General features: G+C 35.4%; 1 protein-coding gene across 1 annotated transcript in view; it reads left to right on the top strand.

The window, feature by feature from the left end:
• The window catches only part of SPAG6 (sperm associated antigen 6), a gene marked incomplete at its 3' end in the record, with an annotated part of 62942 nt that overhangs the window by 30464 nt on the left and 11710 nt on the right, over positions 1-20768 (top strand). The window contains 6 exon segments of the mRNA XM_081158577.1: positions 9186-9306; positions 9308-9389; positions 10278-10451; positions 11619-11771; positions 14189-14380; positions 14382-14383. Coding sequence (XP_081014703.1) covers positions 9186-9306; positions 9308-9389; positions 10278-10451; positions 11619-11771; positions 14189-14380; positions 14382-14383 — 724 coding nt within the window.

The raw sequence follows: 20768 nt of genomic DNA, 5'->3' as shown, positions 1-20768 counted from the left end.
CTATATGAAATTACCTATATTTGACTTGTTTTGACATAACAAAAATAGCAGTCTCATGTGGTTTAATTTAAAATATCAAGAACCTCAAAAAATGTCAACATTCTTCCCCTAAGTAAGTTCACCTCTAGGCCTCTATCCTAAGTAAATACACACATGCATGCACATACGTATATATGTATGGTTGCATAACCAGTGGAGTTATATATATAAGTATGTATGTCCCATGTTAGCCAGCCTCCAAGAGGCCCCTCAAAGATCCTGGGTCCTGGTATTCACACCCTTGTATAGTCCTCTCCCACATCACACCAGGATTGGTTTGTGTGACCACTAGAATACAGCACAAGTGATGGTATATCACTTCTGAGAACAGGTGACCAGCTATGAAAGATCAAGGCTTCTGTCGTGGCATCTCTCTCTCTTTCATCTCTTGCTCTGGGGAAAGCCAGCTACTATGACATGAGTACACCCAGACAGCCTTGAAAAGGTCCATGTGGCCAGCAATAAACTGAGCTTCCCAACAACTACATGAGTGAGCTTGGGAGCAGATCCTCCCCAAGTTGTGCCTTTAAATGACTGCAACCCCAGCTGATAGTGTAATGGCAACTTCATGAAATCCATCCAGCAAGACTGCTCCTGGATTCCTGACCTGCAGGAAATGTGAGACAATGAATGATGTTGTTTTCAGCTGCTGAGCTTGGTTCATTTGTTACATAGTAGTAGATAACTAATACATAATTTTAATGCACAAAGGGTTTCACTATACTGTACTTTATAATTTACTCAGTGGAATACTATGCAGTTGTTAAAAATTTTGGGCTGGCTTCATCCTCAGGAATGAAAGTGGACAGTGGAAGCCTGCGTGTAGCTTCAAGGAACTACTCAAAATGAGTCACACTAACAACTGCTGACCAGGGACCACTTTTATAAAAATGCCATGCAAACTTTCTAACCATCCAGTGTCTCATTTCTGTCTCCCTTTTCTGTTTCTTCTTTCCTTTGTGTGTTCTTATAGAGAATTCCACCAGGGCACCAGGAGCTCTTTACTATCTAGCCTCCTCCATGACCTGAGCTCCTTAAAGTCAGGGACTTATCTAAACTGGGCTGGAGCAAAGTGTGAATGCCAGTGAAGTCTGAATAATAAATATGCATTTTCCATTTAAGTTTTTTAAAAAGCAGAATGCAAAATTGTAGGTAGGGTGAAACTGCAACCATAGTTGCAATACTATATAAAAGCAAGTGGAAAACAAAAAAATTCTAGGTGCAAAAGTATATTTTTTAAAGCTCTGGCTCCAAGTAATTTATTTTCTTCACCACAAGAGCACTCCAGGCTCTCTCCGCAGGGTTGCCTCATTCTCACTTAGTCTCAGCTGTTAAGTAGTTTTAAGTCAAAAACTAAAAATTGTTAAAATTGGGGTTTTAAAACTTTCTTTAAATCTTATGCTACTTATTATTTCCCAAGGCCATTCTCAAGTCTTTATCTTTTCCTACCTTTGCTTTCTCTCATCTCCGCTTCTTAACATAATTTGAAGTTGCTATTTATACTTGAGCCTTGTAAGAGTGAGCTGTCCATTCCAGCTGATTGTAATTTCTTATGAAGGCCCTTTAACTTCAGATCAGTGGCTTATTTGACTCACTTGACCTTTTAAAGGAGCCAGAATTATTTGACCTTCAAATCATATATATGTATGTATGTTAACCCTTAATCTCTCAAATACTCAACTCACATGTAAGGGTTAGACCAGTGACTCTGAAGATTGGATGGAGAGAAACGGCGTGGAAATGATAAGAAGAGGGAAAAATGACATTTGTGAGTGGGGGAGAGAGATAAAAATCATATATTCGACTTTTTAATAATAATATGCAAATCACTTCTCCACCCTTTTCTCACTGTCCCCTGAAATTGGAGATACCCATTTCTCAGCTCAGAGTTATAGCTATGAGTGTAAATTACCTATGAAGGGTGATGCCTGTCTCAGATGCGTTGGTGAGGAAGTAAGGGTTTTGTGTAGCCAGCCTACATGGTGGCCCCCTAATGTTGCCTGCTTCCTTCACATCCTTGTATAGTTTCCTACCACACTGTATCAATGAAATATAACAGAAGTGATAATATATTGCTTCTGAGATTAGATTATAAAAAACTGCAGCTTTTGTGTTGGGTTTTCTCTTTTGGATCATTCACTTTGGGGCAGGCCTCGACATGAACATATATTGGAAAGGCCCTAGAAAAGAGAAGGAAATGAAGCCTTCTAACATTTGCAGGAGTGTGGTTGGAAGCAGATCCTCTAGACCCAGTCAAATCTCAGGTAACTACAGCCCCATCTTAACTGCAGCCTAGTGAGAGGTCACAGACCAAACCACCCAGCTAAGCCGCTCCCAGATTCCTGACCTACAGAAACTATGAGATAATAAATGTTTCCTGTTTTAAGCAGCTAAGTTTGGTGTGATTTGTTACACAGAAGTAGATCTGTTACCAAAAACTAGATAAATTTTTTCTACTTGGGAAGTGACATTCCTAAAATCATATTGGAGTATGGTCACTGTATAACCAGCTTGGGAAATTGCAAAAGCATATTTGTTTTTGCTATAATTTCATCAAGTCATGAAAAATTTGGTTGAATAAGGTGACTGATTATTATAACATAAGATTAACATAAAGGGTAGCTAAATTTTAAATATATTTTAACCTGCTTTATTTCAAAAAGATTTTGAAGCGATATACCTATATGTTTTAAACCTAGATGCAAATACCAGCCTATCTTTAAACTGATCAACGAGGCCACCCAAGTTCAGGGAAATGACAATTCTTGACTTTCTTTTAATTTTCAATGAACCAAAATATAACTTTTTGTAGGGCTTAGGAACAGTGAGTTAAAAGTAGTGTTTACAGAAATAAATTAAAAAGCAATAAAGTTAAAAGAAATTAGAATTGCCTGATTATTTTAAAATTAGTTTGCTAAATACAAACTTTCCTTTATTCCTTTTAGAGGGTCCCTTCATTTTGAGTTCTTTTTCTGAGTTCTCATCACAGATCAGTTAATTTTGCTTAAATTCTCTCATACATCTGCCTTGTGAGGCAAAATATTAGTTGAGATTAATATGTTTAGATTAACCCTTTTTTTTTGAAGGCCAATTTTTAGGTTTTCATTAATTTTTTTTGGAATTTTCTTAAATAACCACTAGAGTGGTTCTTCCTTTATGACTCGTAAACATGACTGCAAGAATCAAAGGTAGAAAGTACATCACCTTTCCACACCCAGAAAGCCCCCCAGGCCATTTTAAAAGATGTGAGGTTTAAGCCTGGATTGTACAATGGGCAGTTGCAGGCTGTAGCTGGCCCACAGGTGGATGTGTTTTATTTGGTCTACACTATGTTGTCTCCCATAGGGTTCTTTAAAAGAAAGAAAAAAAAGGTGCCAATACTTAAAAGCCAGGCAATTTCTTATTAAAAATCAGATTTCTGGCTTCTCTTGAAAAATCAGAAGATCTGACAAAAGCAGGCCTATATTCCTACCTGGCCACACTGGGCTGAAGCTGAGTAACTGCTGCTCCTTGTAGCTGGTGCCTAAAATTTTCCAGTCTGTTGCTGCTCCCCTGTTGGGTATTTTTCTTATACCCTTTGGCTTCACTATAATTACTTGCCTGGGCCTTGTGGACATTTCAGTTTACCATTCTTAATCTAAACAAAGAACTAGTCATAAATAACAGTTAAGAGGAGGGATTGAGGCCATTGTGAGTACTAAAGCAAAATTACTTTTGCCTGATTCATCTAGTTTTTCCTGTTACAGTCATACCTATTACATGTTGATGGGCATGCCTGTCTGCATCCTTCCCTTTTAGTCAGAGTGAAGTCATTTCTAATGTTCCATTCATCCAGCTTTAGATAGTACTAATTTTATAAATGTTGTTCATCTTAAAAGTCCTCCCTTTTATTCATCTCTTTTTGCTTTAAAATTAAATCTAAAGTTATACTGAGCTTTGTTGAATATTCTAAATAGAAGATTTTGATCAGCTTAAGTGGTAACACTTCACAACTGTCAGTGAGAGAGTACTATAAGTTCAGTCATTTATTTTTTAGGGGGAAAAACTCAGAAAACAAAAATCCGGGTTCTAAGAACAACATAGAATAAAATAAGGAAACAGAAACTGTCTAAGAATCAAAGAGTTGTCACCCCAAATCTTCACATTATTAATATTTGAAGAATTTCATGCACACAAGCCTCATAAATGTTATTAGAAAGAACCATGGAAAAACTAAGACAAAACTGTGATGGGATGACCCGACCACCAATCCTTGTCACAGTCCTGTGGCGGAGCTATTCACGAGGCCCAATAGAACTAGTTATTCCTACTGAAGACAGCTGATCATCAAATTTGAAGACTGTATATTTAGTTGTCTACAATGTATGCAACAAATGGGTTTTATTATTATTTTTGAATGGGGAATTTAGTTTATTCTCTCTGACAATTTGCAAACTAAAAATGTTAAAAGTGATTAATAACACTTAACATTTAAAAAAATGTAATATTTTAACTTAAATTTAATAAGGGCATAGATTAAGGAAAGAGGGAAAGTTTGAAAAAGTAAATGGATAATATTTTTAGTGTATATTAGTAATTCTTCAAAGAATATACATGCTTTCTTAATATTTTCTTTAAAGGAGACATACATTCCCACCATTTTTTAAAATAAGAAACTTTCTGCCATATTGAGAAATAAGCTAAAATGTTTATATTTGTCATTTACAATAGTAATGTTAATATAGTTAGCCCTAGCAATAAGCTACATGTATGGACAAAAAACATCTTCATATATCTTTTATTTTTTAAAAATATGTAATCAGCCTTGGCTGGTGTGGCTCAGTTGGTTGGGTGTCATTCTGTGTACCAAAAGGTCACTGGTTCGATTCTCAGTCAGGGTACATGCCTGGTTGCAGGTTTGATCCTTTGTGGGGGTTCCTCCAGGAGGTAGCCAATCAATTTTCACGCTCATGTCAATGTTTCTCTCTGTTTCTCTCTCCCCCTTCCTCTCTCTCTAATAATCAAAGAAGAAATAATATGTAATTACTTAGAAGAAAATTTAGCATGTAGGAAAACTATATCACCAATAGTACCATCAACCCAGTGTAAATCCTGTAAGTATGCTGATATAACATATAGCCTTTTTTCTCTGCATTTTTCTTTGCCTAACTACTACTCTTGCTTGTTATTAATAATATATGATTATGTCAGTTATTGCACAATTGAAGGTGTATTTTTTGAGAATCTCTTTTGCCCTGGCTGGTGTGGCTCAGTTGGTTGGAGCGCCATTCTGAGCACCGAAAGGTTGCCAGTTCAATTCCCAGTCAGGGCACATACCTAGCTTTTGGGTTTGTTCCCTGGTAGGGGTGAGTATGGAGGCAACTGAATGATGCTTCTCTCATCCATTGATCTTTCTCTCTCTCTCTCTCTCTCTCCCCCCTTCTCTCTCCCTTCCTCCCTTTCCCTCTCTCTCTAAAATCAATAAAACACATCAAACATATCCTCAAGTGAGGATTAAAAAAAATCTTTTTTGAAGGTTCATTTAAAATTTGAAATGAGGCTATGATATTTTCAGATACGAAAGAAATTTCTTGGTTCCTCTTTTTTTTTGGTCACACCTTTCTGAGCTTCTGAATCTGTACATATTAACCTTTGATTTCATAACATGATAGTTAATTGAACCAAAACTCATCCCCAGATTAGAGTTTAAAAATGAGCTCTGTGAAATTTCTCCAGAATTTGGTACGTTTTGGTTACCACTGCTTTTTTTTTTTTTAGAGCAGAAAAGTGAAGGAAAAAAGAAAAAGGGAAAAAGAAGTGAGGTGGGAAGCATTTCCTGAAGTGGCACCCCTGTATACATTTTCTCCACTCTACAAACTTGACTCCTAGCTCTGCTCCATACTTGCAGCGGTCTGTATATTCACCCTGGGCAGAGTCTTCTAGAACAGAACAATGTTTTACTCTATTATTCTGCTTCCCCAATATCTGGTTAAGTTTCTAGCACAGAGTAAGCACTTAATGAACACTCAATGACTAAAGGAAGAGGGGATAATATACACTAAGCATGAGAGAGGACAGAATTACACCAGGATGCTTTTGGCTGTAAGTTACAGAATATCAACTACAAGTGGCTCACACAATAACGATATTTTTTAATATCACAGGACACAAAGTTCAGAGTCAGGGCAGCTCCAAGGTTGGTTATGAAGCTGAGCAGTGTCATGGAGGACCCAGATGTTTTTCACTGTTGTACTCAGTAATCCTCAGCATATTGGTCATTTCTTTCCTTATCATTGCAAGATGGACATAGGAATTCCAGATGTCATATGCAGACATGGCCATGTCCAGCAAAAAGGCAGTGTTTCCTCCTGTGTGTCTCTGTCTGTGACTGAGGAATACTTCCAGATGTTTTTAGCTGATTCCTACTCAGGTCCCATTGGCCAGGATTGGTTCACAAGCCCATGCCCTAGCTGACAAAGGCTGTTGGGTAGACACCGTTAATCACTAGTACCAAAATGCCAGAAGACACAATAGTAGGGAAGAGCAGAAAGATACGCTACAGGAGAAAGAGTAGTGATAGGAGGCAGGTTGAAAGGGCCTGTATTTTGTGTATACAGTAGGGTGTGCATTTTGCCAATGTCAGTTTTGTAGAATGGTATAAATTTGGAGATGTAAATTATAGGAAATTGCAAGTACAAAATCACTAGGCCCAATCCAGGTCTTTGAATGCTTCTTTACCTTCATAGCAAATCTTTCTTCACTGATATTCCCAGACTTCCCCGCATTTAACATCACTACTCTAGAGAGAACAGAAAACAGCTTATAATGGAATTGGGTAACAAGTTAGAAGAACAGAGGTTGCTTTATTATTAACATTATAGACTCCAAGGGAAAGGGGACATGGCACTTTGTTATTTAAGAAAAGGATAAGGCTCTGCCGGAGTGGCTCAGTTGACTGAGCATCATCCTGTGCACCAAAGGGTTGCCGGTTGGGTGGCCGGTTCAATTCCCAGTCAGGGCACATACCTGGGTTGTGGGTTTGATCCCTCCTATCAATGTTTCTCTCTCACATAGATATTTTTCACTCCCTCTCTCCCCTCCTCTCTCTATGTATGTCTTCAAGTGAGGATTAAAAAAGAAAAGGATAAGCCCAAGCTCAGTTGGTTAGTGTCAGCTCAATACACCAAGGTTGTAGGTTCGATCCTACCCATGCAGGAATCGACCAATGAATGCATAAATAAGTGGAACAACAAATTGATGTTTCTCTCTCTCTCTCAAATCAATAATTTTTTAAAAAAGAAAAAAATGTGTGGAGATTACAAAGATAATGGATGTTGTTTTTTAAAAAGAATCTTAAATTTTTATTAATAGTACTTTTAAACAGTTGTAGTTTACTGCATAGTCTTGACTCTTAGAAACTATAAAAGTAAAAATACATAAATAGATGAATTAATCCTTATACTTTATAGAAAAAAAAGCTCAGCCCATTTTATATATACATATACATACATATATATATGTATGTATATATCCTTAAATATGTACAATAAAGCTGATATTACAACACCCGTAAAATTTGGACTGAATTAACATGTTAGTATTTAACATAAAATATGAAAATTATATGTAGAAATTACACATAATATCACACTTTATTTTTTTTTCCATTTTCTCTGAGTGGTGTAGGAGGGAAGAGAAACAGTGATCACCTGTTTCACCTGCTGTTTTGTTGGTCTTCAGGCAATTGCAGTAGAATCACAGAGATATTTCTGGGGAATGTTACAGTACTAGATTGATATTCCAGTCTGTTGCAGCTGTTGTCAAAAACCATTTTTCTCTTATCTGCCTCTGGTTTTTGAGATTGCATATTGACTTCCCATTGTATTTCATATTTCACACTAGATTTTAAAAATTGAAACATATTTGCTCATCAATGTAGCGTTAATTTGTAAAAGTCGGTCATCGGCACCAGAATTGAAAGCGTCTGGCATGTAATAACCTCCCATTAATACTTGTTTAATGAAAGAATGAATGAATTGTTTATACAATATTTGGACTTCTAAGGTAATTGTAATAATTTAAGAAAAACAAGTAATGGGCTCTAATCTGTATTTTCTAACATTATTTCCTTTTAGAAAATGTGATATTATCCATCTTTTGAAAAATTTAACACCACATTTTCTTTAAAAAAATTTAAATAATATGCTAAATGGATAGCTTGGCTATTAAGACAAAAATTGTCAAGGCACTACATATGTGAAAAAATGAGAACATAATTTGAAAGGAAGAGATTATAGATATGGGTATATGTGATCAGTAAGGGAGGCCACGAATACAATGAAAGTAGAATCTTGTAACTATGTATTGTGCTTTATGCTTCTCAAAAATACATTTTTTTAACATATATATTATATGGGTCTGCTTATCTCTCATTATCTAAAATTTAAAATGTGTTATTTTTATAGCTGTTATTCTTAGACACACAAGTAAATCAATGTGTATATTCTAAAGATGTTTGTTTCTGGCAAGTAAAATGGTTAAGATAAATTTATTCCTTTATCTAAACATTAACATTGATATAAAGTGTGCTGTTTAGTCATAGAACTCGTTTTGAAAGTGTTTTATATGTACGATAAAAATGTATCTTTTTATTTTATATGTTTTTTAAAAATTGTTTAAAAATATTATAAGATGAATGAAATTTAAAAATCGGAATGATTAGCACAAGATTCATGTTAATGTTTACTCATGTAAATAGTACAAAATACTGCCTAATTAGTGTGGTTGGTAAATTTTGGTACTTTAATTTTCTCTGTTATTGTAAACCATGCATAAAATGCTTGCCTATTGAGGAGTGTAGAATTGTCAGAGCTTAAACAGCTGACATCTGCTTACTCTCTTAAAAAAGAAAATAACAAGCCATTTCAGCCTAATCTACCTCAAATGTGTTCATGTAAATGGAGGTCCATCTATTGACCTGTATTCTTTTCAGCTCAGGATTGGTCCACATGGTTTATGAAACCAGGAAGGCTGATTTGAAATGCAGATGTCGAGACACTGAAGTACACCCTCCCCTTTTTTTCTTTGCTGTATCTGTCAGGGTGAAAAATGGCTTGCACAAGGGTCAGTCACCCATACTCACTTAATTACTTTTCTTGGACCCACAGAACTGTCACAAGCTGTGGTGGATGCGGGAGCAGTTCCTCTTTTAGTATTCTGTATCCAGGAGCCAGAGATTGCTTTGAAAAGGATTGCTGCTTCCGACCTCAGTGATATTTCAAAGCATTCTCGTGTTAGCACAGACGGTAGTGGATGCAGGAGCTATTGCTCACTTAGCCCAGATGATTCTGAACCCTGATGCCCACTTGAAGGTATTTAAAAATAAGTTAAAAAACAGACTTCTGTTAATCTAAGAAAATGGAAATGCGTATAGATTAATATATTTTCAAAGATAATTTATAAATTATTATTGAAAACAGATGTGACTATATTATGTATTTGGTCTTTTAATATGTGAAAATTGTGCTGTAAGGATTAGATAATAAAGACATCACTGGGAAAAACATGTTCAATGTTAAAAATTAGAAGTAGCATCCGTATTAACATTAATCACTAAAATAAGGAATCACATAATGATTGAATCTCAAGGTGGGAAGGCACCTAAAGGTTTTCTAGCTCACCACTATTATATTTAAATTTTTTATGAAAATTGTCATATTTATGTTTGTCTTTTTTTTATAGCTTTCTACAATCTGATTTTCAGTTAATAGTCATCAATTATACTTTTATATGCTAATAGTTATATCCCATAAGGTTTAAATATTGTTAATGTTAACTAAGCAATGGAAAGTTTTTTGAAATGTTATCAGCCTCATGTCAAACATAAGATGTTAGTTCTGCCTGATTGCTTTTATACTTATTACAACATGTATTGTAAATAAACAACTTAAGCATTAAATAATTAAGAAATAGTATTTATCTAAAGGTCATATTCTTTGATCATCTGTGATAAAGATTTAAATAGTCCATAGAAAACTAAGGTGTTCAATTTGGAAATTAGGGAATTTAAGAAATTGAGTATTTAGGTATAAGACTAAGATATGAATGAATGTCTTGAGATTCAGAAATCTTAGGTTATGTTACATATGTAATTGTTTTTTCTTTTTATAAGGGAATTTGATTGTATAAAGCTCCTTAAATTCTATCTGATCTCTGCAGTGGACTCTATGTAATGTTTTATTTTAGTTTTTGCTTGACAGCGTCAGATCCTTTCAGCTCTCAGTAGGATTGCAAAACATTCTGTGGATCTGGCAGAAATGGTGGTTGAAGCAGAGATTTTTCCAGTTGTACTTACCAGCCTTAACGACAGAGATGAATACGTGAAAAAAAATGCTTCTACTTTATTTAGAGAGATAGCAAAGCATACACCTGAGGTTTGAAGAGAAAAAAAAAAAAAGGAAGCTTTTTAAGTATAATAGTATCAGTCAGTTTTTGTTGTAAAGTAAAATAGCAATTTGTATACAAGACCCAGGTGCTGTGCCACATGATTTGGTTAGGTCAGGGTTTCTCATCCCGAGCACTATGGACATTTTGGGTTAGATAATTCTTTGTTGTAGGGGGCTGTCCTATACACTGTAGGATGGATATTTAGCAGCATCCGTGGCCCCTGTCAGTAGCATCCCTTTCCACATCATGACTATTCAAAGTGTCTCCATATGTTGCCAAATGTTTCCCAGGGGACAAAAGTACCCCTTGTTGAGAACCCCACTGGGTTATATAGTTTGAAACAGAAATCTCAGTTTTTAATCATTTCCTGCTTTCCATTTCTAGATCGTGGGGACCATAGACTTTCCATTCTTGTCATTTAGGTGATCTGGCAGTAGTGAGAGCTGTACAGTTCCAGGTGGGAGAGACCAGCAGGCCCCAGCCTAGTGTGACTCCTTTAGGAGCTGCCCTTTTGTGGTGGTTCCTGCCCTGAGTTCTTAGATGCCAAAGGCATAGAAATGAAGCAAGCCTGGGTGCCTTCTGCAGTTGTATCTTTTTCTGTGTATATTTTGACTAATCAGTTTCATTTCACTAAAGTGAAAGTCCTCATTCTTTATTTCACCTAACATCTTTATTTGCTTGAAATTTTTTTATAATTGAAATGTAATCAGCTAGTAATCACTGTTTGCAAAGGGGAATAATTAGGCTAGGATATTTCAAGTCTGACATTGTCGTTCAGCATTCAATGAGTAATCTGCTTCATGCTCACACATTGTGCTTGGGGCTTTCAGTAGTTAGCTAGTTATGAACTAGCCCTAGGCTTAGTGTCTAGGTGGGAGTTTTGACATCCATTAGGATAGAGATAAAAGTTGTGCCACTGATGCATGAAAAATGAAGCACAGAGTAAACTCTGCACAGTGAGTATATTTGTACATTCAAAATAGAATTATTGTACTTGCATATTTCAATAAGTATAGTAATTTCACTAAATCATACTTTTTCAAATTTTACCAGGTGTTTTTAGGTCTAAGTAAAAATGTTTGACAATAGTAATGTTTACAGATCATCCTGTCCTGTCCAGTCACAGCCACCTAGCTCTCCTTCCTTCCCCTCAGCTTTCGCAGTTGATCGTTAACGCAGGAGGCGTTGCCGCCGTGATTGACTGCATTGGGTCCTGCAAAGGAAACATAAGGCTGCCTGGCATCATGATGCTGGGCTATGTGGCAGCTCATTCTGGGAACCTGGCAATGGCGGTGATCGTTAGCAAGGTTTGTTCTTGATTTTCTTCTGGTTACTGCAGTGAGATATTCTAAGACAGAACCACAGTAATACTCTCCCACAGGTTATCAAATATGACTGACCAGAGTGAAAGGAACCTGAAGAATTTTTCAGCTTGTTTTCAAGGCTTATTAGTAAGTTTCCGAAAGCAATGCTTGAAGTAAGGTTTACTTTGTAGGCAGTTTTAAAGCTTTACTCAGTACTTAATATCTACAAAACATCGATACCTCTGAGTATTAGTATTACCTGTTTTGAAATACTCAGTGTGTTTGCATCCTGAAGGGTTGACTGTGTACATTTACAAACACGTGAAGCACACTGTGATTAAAGACAACTAGTGTAATTACATGTGCAGTAGTCACCCTCCCCTTTCTTGTCATTTGGGTAGGAGATGACAATAGCTAGGACATCCCTTTTTATCCACTTTCCTTCTGCTTTCATGAATTAATTTCTCTTTTTAGATGAAGGCAATTCAGAGCACATGCCAGAGAGCGATGCTATGTCTTTGCTTTAGGAATTTGGCCTCATCTCAATTTACAACTTGGTATTAACCCACCATACAGTGTAGCCCTGACACATAGTAGGTGCTCAAAAATATTGATTGAGTGCATAAATATTGATCTGAGCAATGCTTCAGAGGCTGTGTGCTTACAGTGTCTCCAGTGACCCTCTAATGTGTGGGTTTCTTATCAGCATAGAAAACCTGCTGCTGTATGTTAAACAGAAGTGTGGATTTTTTTTATCCCTTGCTAATCCTCAGAATAAAAGAGAGCCTCAGATCTTTATTTTCTACCTATTCCTTGATAATTCTTTGCTTTACTCGCTTTTTATCCTACGCTTTTCCTTTTGTTCTCCTATTACCAAAGACTATGATAGTGACTAGAACAGTAGTGCCGCTTTCTGAAGGGTCACTGTGGGGATATTACTGGGATTTTTGATTCTTGGTGCCGTTGTGGATCATCAGAAAGCTTACACATAGGAAGAATGATGAAAGCAGCAGCAACTGCTTTTGCTTTCTCTATTTCCTCCCTAAACTAACCAGGAGGCGCTCCCCTCCTTTGGTCGAGGGCAGAGTGGCTGCTGGCCTCTCCCACCTACTTGTCTCTCAGTTAGTTGAAGGTCAACTAACTGAAACTAGCAGTTTGAGGCAAATGCACAGTTCTGTGTCATTCTTTTTCCCACATAGCACCATAAGGACTAATAGCAGCACTTCACATTTAAATAATACTTTATAATTTTCCAAGCACATGCATGTTTCTTATCTCATTTACTATTCATAACATCTGAGGCCAGTGAGTCAGTGTTAGGAGGGTGGGGTGGTGGGGGGCTGACTTCGCTCCCTCCAGCTTCTGCAGTTTTGATACGTCCCAGAGTACAGACTTTCTGTTAAGTTGCCTCATTGGGAAGACAGGTCTGACCTTTTGTATTGCCAGACAAACAGTTTTAGTTGGAAAAAAGAAGCCAATGAAGAAATATGGCAGCTCTCTTCAAGAAATTGATCTTAATAATCAAATGTAAAGGCACAGGGGAAAAAGTGTATATGATCACTTGAACTTTGCTATGGTACATGACAATGTGACATTGGCCATAGTGGTACTAAATTAAGGTGATAATTATTATAGTCTCAAATTCGTAATAAAATTACTCCTATACAGAATCTGTAATTATAATGTGATTTGGCTATTTGATGCTGCCTTAGATATAGAAACAGATGTATTTGAGGCCCTTGAGTTAACTCTGTTTTATTTAGATAAAACTGAATCCTAAAGTGCAAAATATAATCATGTGCTATCTGTGTAACAAAAATAATCACTTCTACTTTGACATTCAGTCATGTTAAAATGGGCAAAATGATCATTTAAAAGTTTACCAAAATTAATGGGAATTTATCCACTAGTTCAGGAAAGGTTTTAGTGAATATATTTCATCTAAAAGTTACTTAAATAGAATTCTGGCTCACATTATTCATTGGATTTCAAATCTATAGTATTTTGTTGTCAGATCTATTATACTTAGTGAAAAATGCAATTTTAAAGGATTCTAAATTAACTTTTTTTACAAAGGAAAATAAAAGGTTTTCAAATCTAAACATTTTAAATTTGTCACAGTGGAATCTGGTTTTTCCTATATACTAATCTTGACATCTGTTGTTTGGTTAAATGCCTCTATTTGGGGAGTAAATGCTAGCAGAGATAGTTTAGTTGGATTGTAACAGATAATTAAGGTAAATTAGTTCTAGTCATTTTATTGACTTGAAAAATGACAGCCCCTGTGCTGTGCTCACTTATTGAACCATCTAGGAAAAAAGGATCAAGGCCAAAATGATTTCTTCTAATGTCTGAGAGACACGCAAGGCTCTAATCCTGCTCTAGATTCATAACACTTGCTCTTTTGATCAACGCTGCAGGGTGCACCCCAGATGTCAGTCTGCTTGTCAGAAGAACCAGAAGACCATATTAAGGCTGCTACTGCCTGGGCCTTGGCACAGATTGGGAGACACACTCCAGAGCATGCACTGGCTGTCGCGGTCACAAACATTCTGCCAGTGCTGCTTTCTTTGTACATGTCACCAGAAAGCTCTGAGGATCTTCAAGTAAAATAAGTGGTTAATTTTTAGTGTTTCGTGAAGATTTGTTGGATTTTGACTCAATTTGTAATTTTAGCAATGCATGGTAGGAAGAATAAGATTGTAAATGTGCTAATGCCTTTTCCCGTTTAACAAATTCTGTGATTCTTTTACTTTCTGGTTGAGAAACCACAATTCTATTTTCAGTTTTGAGCTGTCCAGGACAGCGTACTTATATATATATATGTAATTTTAACCTATATATGTATTTCTTCTTTGACCTCGCATTTCTTTATCCCATTATCATTATTGTCCTTTCTTTCCCCCTCTTCCCTCCCCGTACCCCAAACTCTTCGCTCCTCCTCCCTCTTCCCACAGCCCGTCCTCCTGCCCCTCCCCTCTAGCGATCCAGTGACTCTGGCCTCTGCAGGGTCTCTACAGGCATAAGCTGTGCTGCCCTGGCTGTACTATAATTATGTTCAACTTTTAGATTTTCCACAGATACATTATTAATATCCCCAAAAAAGTCTCTATCACTTTCAGATTCCTGCACTTAACAGTTTCATTTTCCTGTAAGTTTTGGAAATAAAGGAATGTGTGAGCTAGAGCATGAATAATTCATAGTGGAGTCAATAGTAATTATAGCTGAGAACCCTTGCAAATAGTCTATTAGGTAGCATTATACAGGGGTGGGTGAAAGTAAGTTTACAGTTGTAATATAAATAAATAATACAATAATTAATAAATAATAATACAAGAATAAATTCTGTGTTTCATATACTCACAACTGTAAACCTACTTTTCCCCATCCTGTATACTTTTTATAAACTACCAAGTTTATATAACTTGGTTTTTAATGAATTATTATGATATTATGATGTATAAATATCACTGGAGTAAAAGTAAGATAACTTTTATTGTGTTTTATTTTAACAAAGGTGGTTTTAGTAAAATATTTAGGTTTACTAATAGAAGTTAAGGCTCTTCCGGCCTACATTTGATACAATATTTACTTTCGGGAAATACACTGGGTATTAAATTCAGTTCTGTCTGTCATTGTCCTGTTAGCAATCTTCCAAGGCTTTAAGTCCATCCAAATATTTTCTTCATGTAGGGACTGGATCATCCTTTTTTCCTACCTCAAGGTCTCTTGGATTCTGTCAGTTGTTGGATGAGAGTCCAAGTCTGTCTGACTTGACACTATCTCAGTAGGGAAAATGCAGGAGCTTCAGGACTAATGATATTTCTCATTTGTTACTCTGCGGCAGCTTTCAAATTATAAGGCCATATTGAAGTTTATTTTGTGCCAAAGGCTTGTCAACTTCTGTAAGCATTCTCTAATCGGTTCCGGTCCAAGAGAACCAATGAGCAGCCCCTTGAAATTTCTTGCATGTTTTCAGATAGCCTTACTACATGCCCGTGCCTATGTTATTTCAAATACCTGGTTAAAAACTGAAAAAGCATCTTTTATTTAATAAGCTTACCTACACATATTTTTGGTTTGTTTGTTTTATTTTTATTTTTTAATGTATCTTTATTGATTTCAGAGAGAGGAAAGGAGAGGGAGATAGAAACATCAATGATGAGAGAGTCATTGATAGAGGCCGCAACCCGGGCATCTGCCCTGACCAGGAATCGAACCCTGATCGCCTGGATCCCAGGTCGACACTCAACTGCTGAGCCACACCTGGCCAGGCCCTACACATATTTTTAAAATATTCAGGCAATTGCATTTTCATTTGTTTTTATTTAGAGGCATCCTATTAAAATGTTCTATGTTAATTTTGGTATTTGAATAAGTTCATTCTATCACCTTAGTTATAAAATGATTACTAAGATAATTATTTGATTTATTGTGTTCTTATCATGATGGTTGGCCCTTTAATTTTTTAGCAGCTTTATTGAAATATAGTTTATATACCATATAATTTAACCATTTAAAGTGCACAGTTCTTTAGCTCTTAGTATATTCAGAATTGACAACCACACCACAATCTAATTTTATAACATTTTCATCACCCCATCACTCCATATCTTCCCTACCTAGCCCCAGGCAACCATTAATTTACTTTCTGTCTTTCTGTATTTGTCTCTCCTGGACATTTAATTTAAATAGAATCATATTATATATATGGCATTTTGTGCCTGGCTTCTTTCACTTAGCATAAGTTTCAAGGCTCATTCTTGTATAGCATATATCAATATTTAGTTCCTTTTTATTGCAAAATAATATTCTATTGTATTGATATACTACATTTTGTTTAGCCATTTACCAATTTTTAAAAAAAATAAATCTTTACTGATTTCAGAGAGAGGAAAGGAGAGGGGTAGAGAGATAGAAACATCAATGACGAGAGAGTCATTGATCGGCTGCCTCCTGCACACCCCCAACAGGGGATCAAGCCCACAACCCAGGCATGTGCCCTGACTGGGAATCAAACCCCGATCGCCTGAATCCTAGGTCCACACTCAACCACTGAGCCACACCAGCAATTTACCAAATTGATGAACATTTGGGTTGTTTTTACTCTTTGACTATTATGAATAATGCTGTTATGAACATTATTGTACAAGTTTTTGTGTGGACTGTTTTTATTTCTCTTGAGTAGATACTTAGTAGTGTAATTGCTAGCTCATATGACAACTAACATTTTGAGGAACCGCCAAATTTTCAATGTGAGCACCATTTTGTATTCCCATCAGCAATGTATGTGGATTCCAATTTTCCACATCCTTGCCAACACTTATCATTGTTTTTTTATTATAGCCTTCCTAATTGGTCTGAATTGGTATCTCATTATGGTTTTGATTTGTATTTCCCTGATTGTTAAATATGTTGAAAATCTTTTCATTTTCTTATTGGCCATTCATATATCTTCTTTGAAGAAAGATCTAATCAGACCATTTGCTCATTTAAAAATTAGGCTATTCTTGAGTTGTAAGGGTTCTTCATATATTCTGGATACAAGCACTTATCAGATGTATGGTTTACAAGTATTTTTTCTCCAATCTGTGGATTTTGTTATTACTTTCTTGATGGTATCATTTGCAGCAAAAACACTTTTAAATTTTAATAAAATTTAATTTATATATTTTTTTCTCTTGTTGCTTGTGCAGTTGGAGCCATACCTAAGAAGACTTTGCCTAACCCAAAGTCATAAAATTTATTTTTAAGGTCCCCTTTAATTATTACCCTTTCTGCCAGAATACTTTCAGAACAAAATTAACTTTTAAATAAGAAACACTTTTTTATTTTAAACAGTTTTTGTTAAAAACCATCCATTAAGCAAAGCAATAATGAATAATTTTTATTATTTCTCATTTTTTTGTGAAAAACATTTGAAATGGTATCAAGTATTTGTATTGATAATTTTATTTTGTTAATTACTATTCTTTTTTATTTTAATTTTTAGAGAGAGAAAAAGAGAGAGAGAGAGGGAGAGAGAAACATCGATGTGAGAGAGAAACATCTATCTGCTGCTTCATGTGTGCCTCCTACCTGGGATCAAGCCCACAACCCAAGCATGTGGCCTGACCAGGAATCAAACCAGCAACCTTCAGGGCACAGGATGATGCTTAACCAACTGAGCCATACCGGCCAAGGCTACAACAGCTTTGATCAGTGTGGACAGGAGTCAGTTTTAAGAAATGACAGAAAAATGAATGAATATAGAACTGTAGATGTTATGATAGTTCATAGGAAAACCAGGCTCAAATTCAGGCTGCCCTAAATAGATAGCTCATGACTCCTTCTCTGACGTCATCATATATTATGTATGACTAAGGGTAAACACTAGCTACTAAATGCAGTGACAATTAGCAAAATGTATAATCTGTTATTCATTAGTTCAAAGTAAGATATTACTTGACTTACTGATTTAAAGAAATAAAAGGGTTTGTTAACCTCATATAATTTTTTCCAATCACAGTATGAAGTTGCAAAAACTATTTTATTTTGCTCACAGCCATAAATAACCTAATATAAGGCACATTTACCTAAAGGCTACCAAATTTTAAATCCATCATATGACATGATCTTGTATGTAGCAAATCTTATGGAATACACACACATACACACACAAATACTAGAAATAATAAGAGTTAGAGAAAGTTATAGGATATGAGATCAAAATATAAAAATTTTATTTTCATATGCTAATAATGATCAATTCAAATATAAAATTAAGAAAATAGTTTTATACATAATAGCATCAAAAAGAATATACTACTTAGGAATAAATTTAACAAAAGAAATATAAGACTTCTATACTGAAAACTACAAAACATTGCTGAAAAAATTTAAAGAAATGTGAATGGAGAGACATTCCATGTTCATAGATTGGAATATTCACTATTGTTAGATGACAATACTCCCCAAGTTGATCTATATATTCAACACAATCTCTATCAAAAATCCCAGCTGACTTCCCTGTCCCCATTCCCCACCCCCATTGAAAAGCTAACTCTAAAATTCACATAGAAATGTGAAGGACCAGACTATCCAAAACAATCTTGAAAAAGATTTTTCATTGCCTAATTTCAAAACTCACTACAAAGTTACAATAATAAAGATAGTGTGGTACTTACTGAAAGACATATACAGGGTGTCCCAAAAACATGTAAACACACTTTAACAGCTGATAGCTCAATTGATATTTCTTTCTTTTCAGTCAGACTAAGCTTTGAACAAAGGAAATTCATCCTAAAATGCTACTGGAAATTTGAAAACAGAGTTGAAGTACAAACACTGACTTTATAATTATTCAAAGTGTGTATACAGCTGATAACAAAACTGGCAACAGTTGATGAATTGAGGATGCACAAATACCGAATGAAATGACTCCTGATGTTTGCAATTCCATTGCTTCGCGTTATCAGTAGTGCCTGGACCAGAAGAGTCATCAGTTTAAAAACAGGCATTGACAAAAAAAATTATTCATTTCTGTAGATTCTTTTAAATTTTAAAAATGAACTGTATGTTAATAAATACTGACTTTATAATAATTCAAAGTGTGTATACATTTTGGGGGATACCCTATATATCAGTGTAATTGAATTGAGAATCTGAAATAGACTCCTTTTTGGTCAATTGATTTTTCACAAAGGTGCCAAGGCAATTTAATGTGAAAAGGATAGTATTTTTAAAGGATAGTACTTTGAAAAAGCACCAGATTGGATTCTAACATGACAGAGTTTTTATTTCCCCTCATGCTCTGTAAAATAATCCTAGAAAAGAGTAGAAAGATGACTTCTATTCAAGAAAGTGCTTTACCATTAACCAATGGTTACTCCATTTAGGGGGCCCTTTAGTTTGCTTTTTTTTCCATTTTTCTATAATTTTGTTTGTTAGAAAATTGTGTTGAAAGTTATTTTAAATTTACATAAAATAGCATTCTTCCTAAAGGGATATGTAAATGTGTAAAAATTAACTTTATTTTCTTTTCTTGAGAAAAGATTTTCATATTTTCTTCACTTAGTGGTTTTACACATATTTTGTGTGTTATTGGTATATTATTGTATTTATAAATTATATATGTAGGTTGACATTTTATGATATATTTTATATGTATTAATATTTTCAAAGCTAACTTATTGGAACTTTTTTGGTAAGGAGTTCTCATAAACCTCCAAAAGTGAATAGACATATCTTTGGAAAGAATTTACTTGTAGAATATATGTGAACAGAAAACAAATTTTAATCTTAAAATTATTTTTCCCCATCCCTGTACAAACAAGCAGATGTGGATTTCTAGTGGAAACAGCTGTAGATAAACCCAATTGTGAAGCCTTCCAAAGTGAAGGGAGCTGACTTGAATACAAGGAAACAGAATCACAACCAGCCCTGGCCTTAGAGCTGGCTGCAGGGATGTGCTCCAGTCACATCAGAGTTCTTCTTCAGCCACACTTTTGGCAGGGGGGCAGCACCACATGGTGTCCCCATGAAATACAGAGTGCTGGGGGATGGTGGGAAAGGTACCTGCGGGTTCCTATTCTGTTGCTTGTGGATGATACACTCACTATTGTTGAGCTTTCCTCGACAGTTCAGGAGATTCTGTTGTGCTCCTATCTGTGAGTGGGGCAATTTCTACCCATGATAGCAGCACATCTGCAAATGCTCACTGAATAATGCACACAGTAGGATATTTCTGACTACATACCTATAAGCCATGAGGCCTTTTAGAGAACATGGAATGCCTGATAATGGCTTTCTACACTAAACTAGGCATTTTCTCATTTTTTGATTGGAAGAAATAGGAGACTAGTTATCTCACAGTTTCACATATACAAATTTTTACTCTAATAAAATACATATTAATTTTTAGTTTATAGCATTATGATTTCTAATTTTAATTTCCTCAAAGGTATTTTAAGAGCTCAATAATACACTATATGTTTTAAAATTTGGCATAAAGACAACTGG

This window comes from Miniopterus schreibersii (assembly GCF_964146895.1).
Source record: "Miniopterus schreibersii genome assembly, chromosome: 1".
Classification (NCBI taxonomy): Eukaryota; Metazoa; Chordata; class Mammalia; order Chiroptera; family Miniopteridae; genus Miniopterus; species Miniopterus schreibersii.
This window is presented reverse-complemented; position numbering and strand designations above follow the sequence as displayed.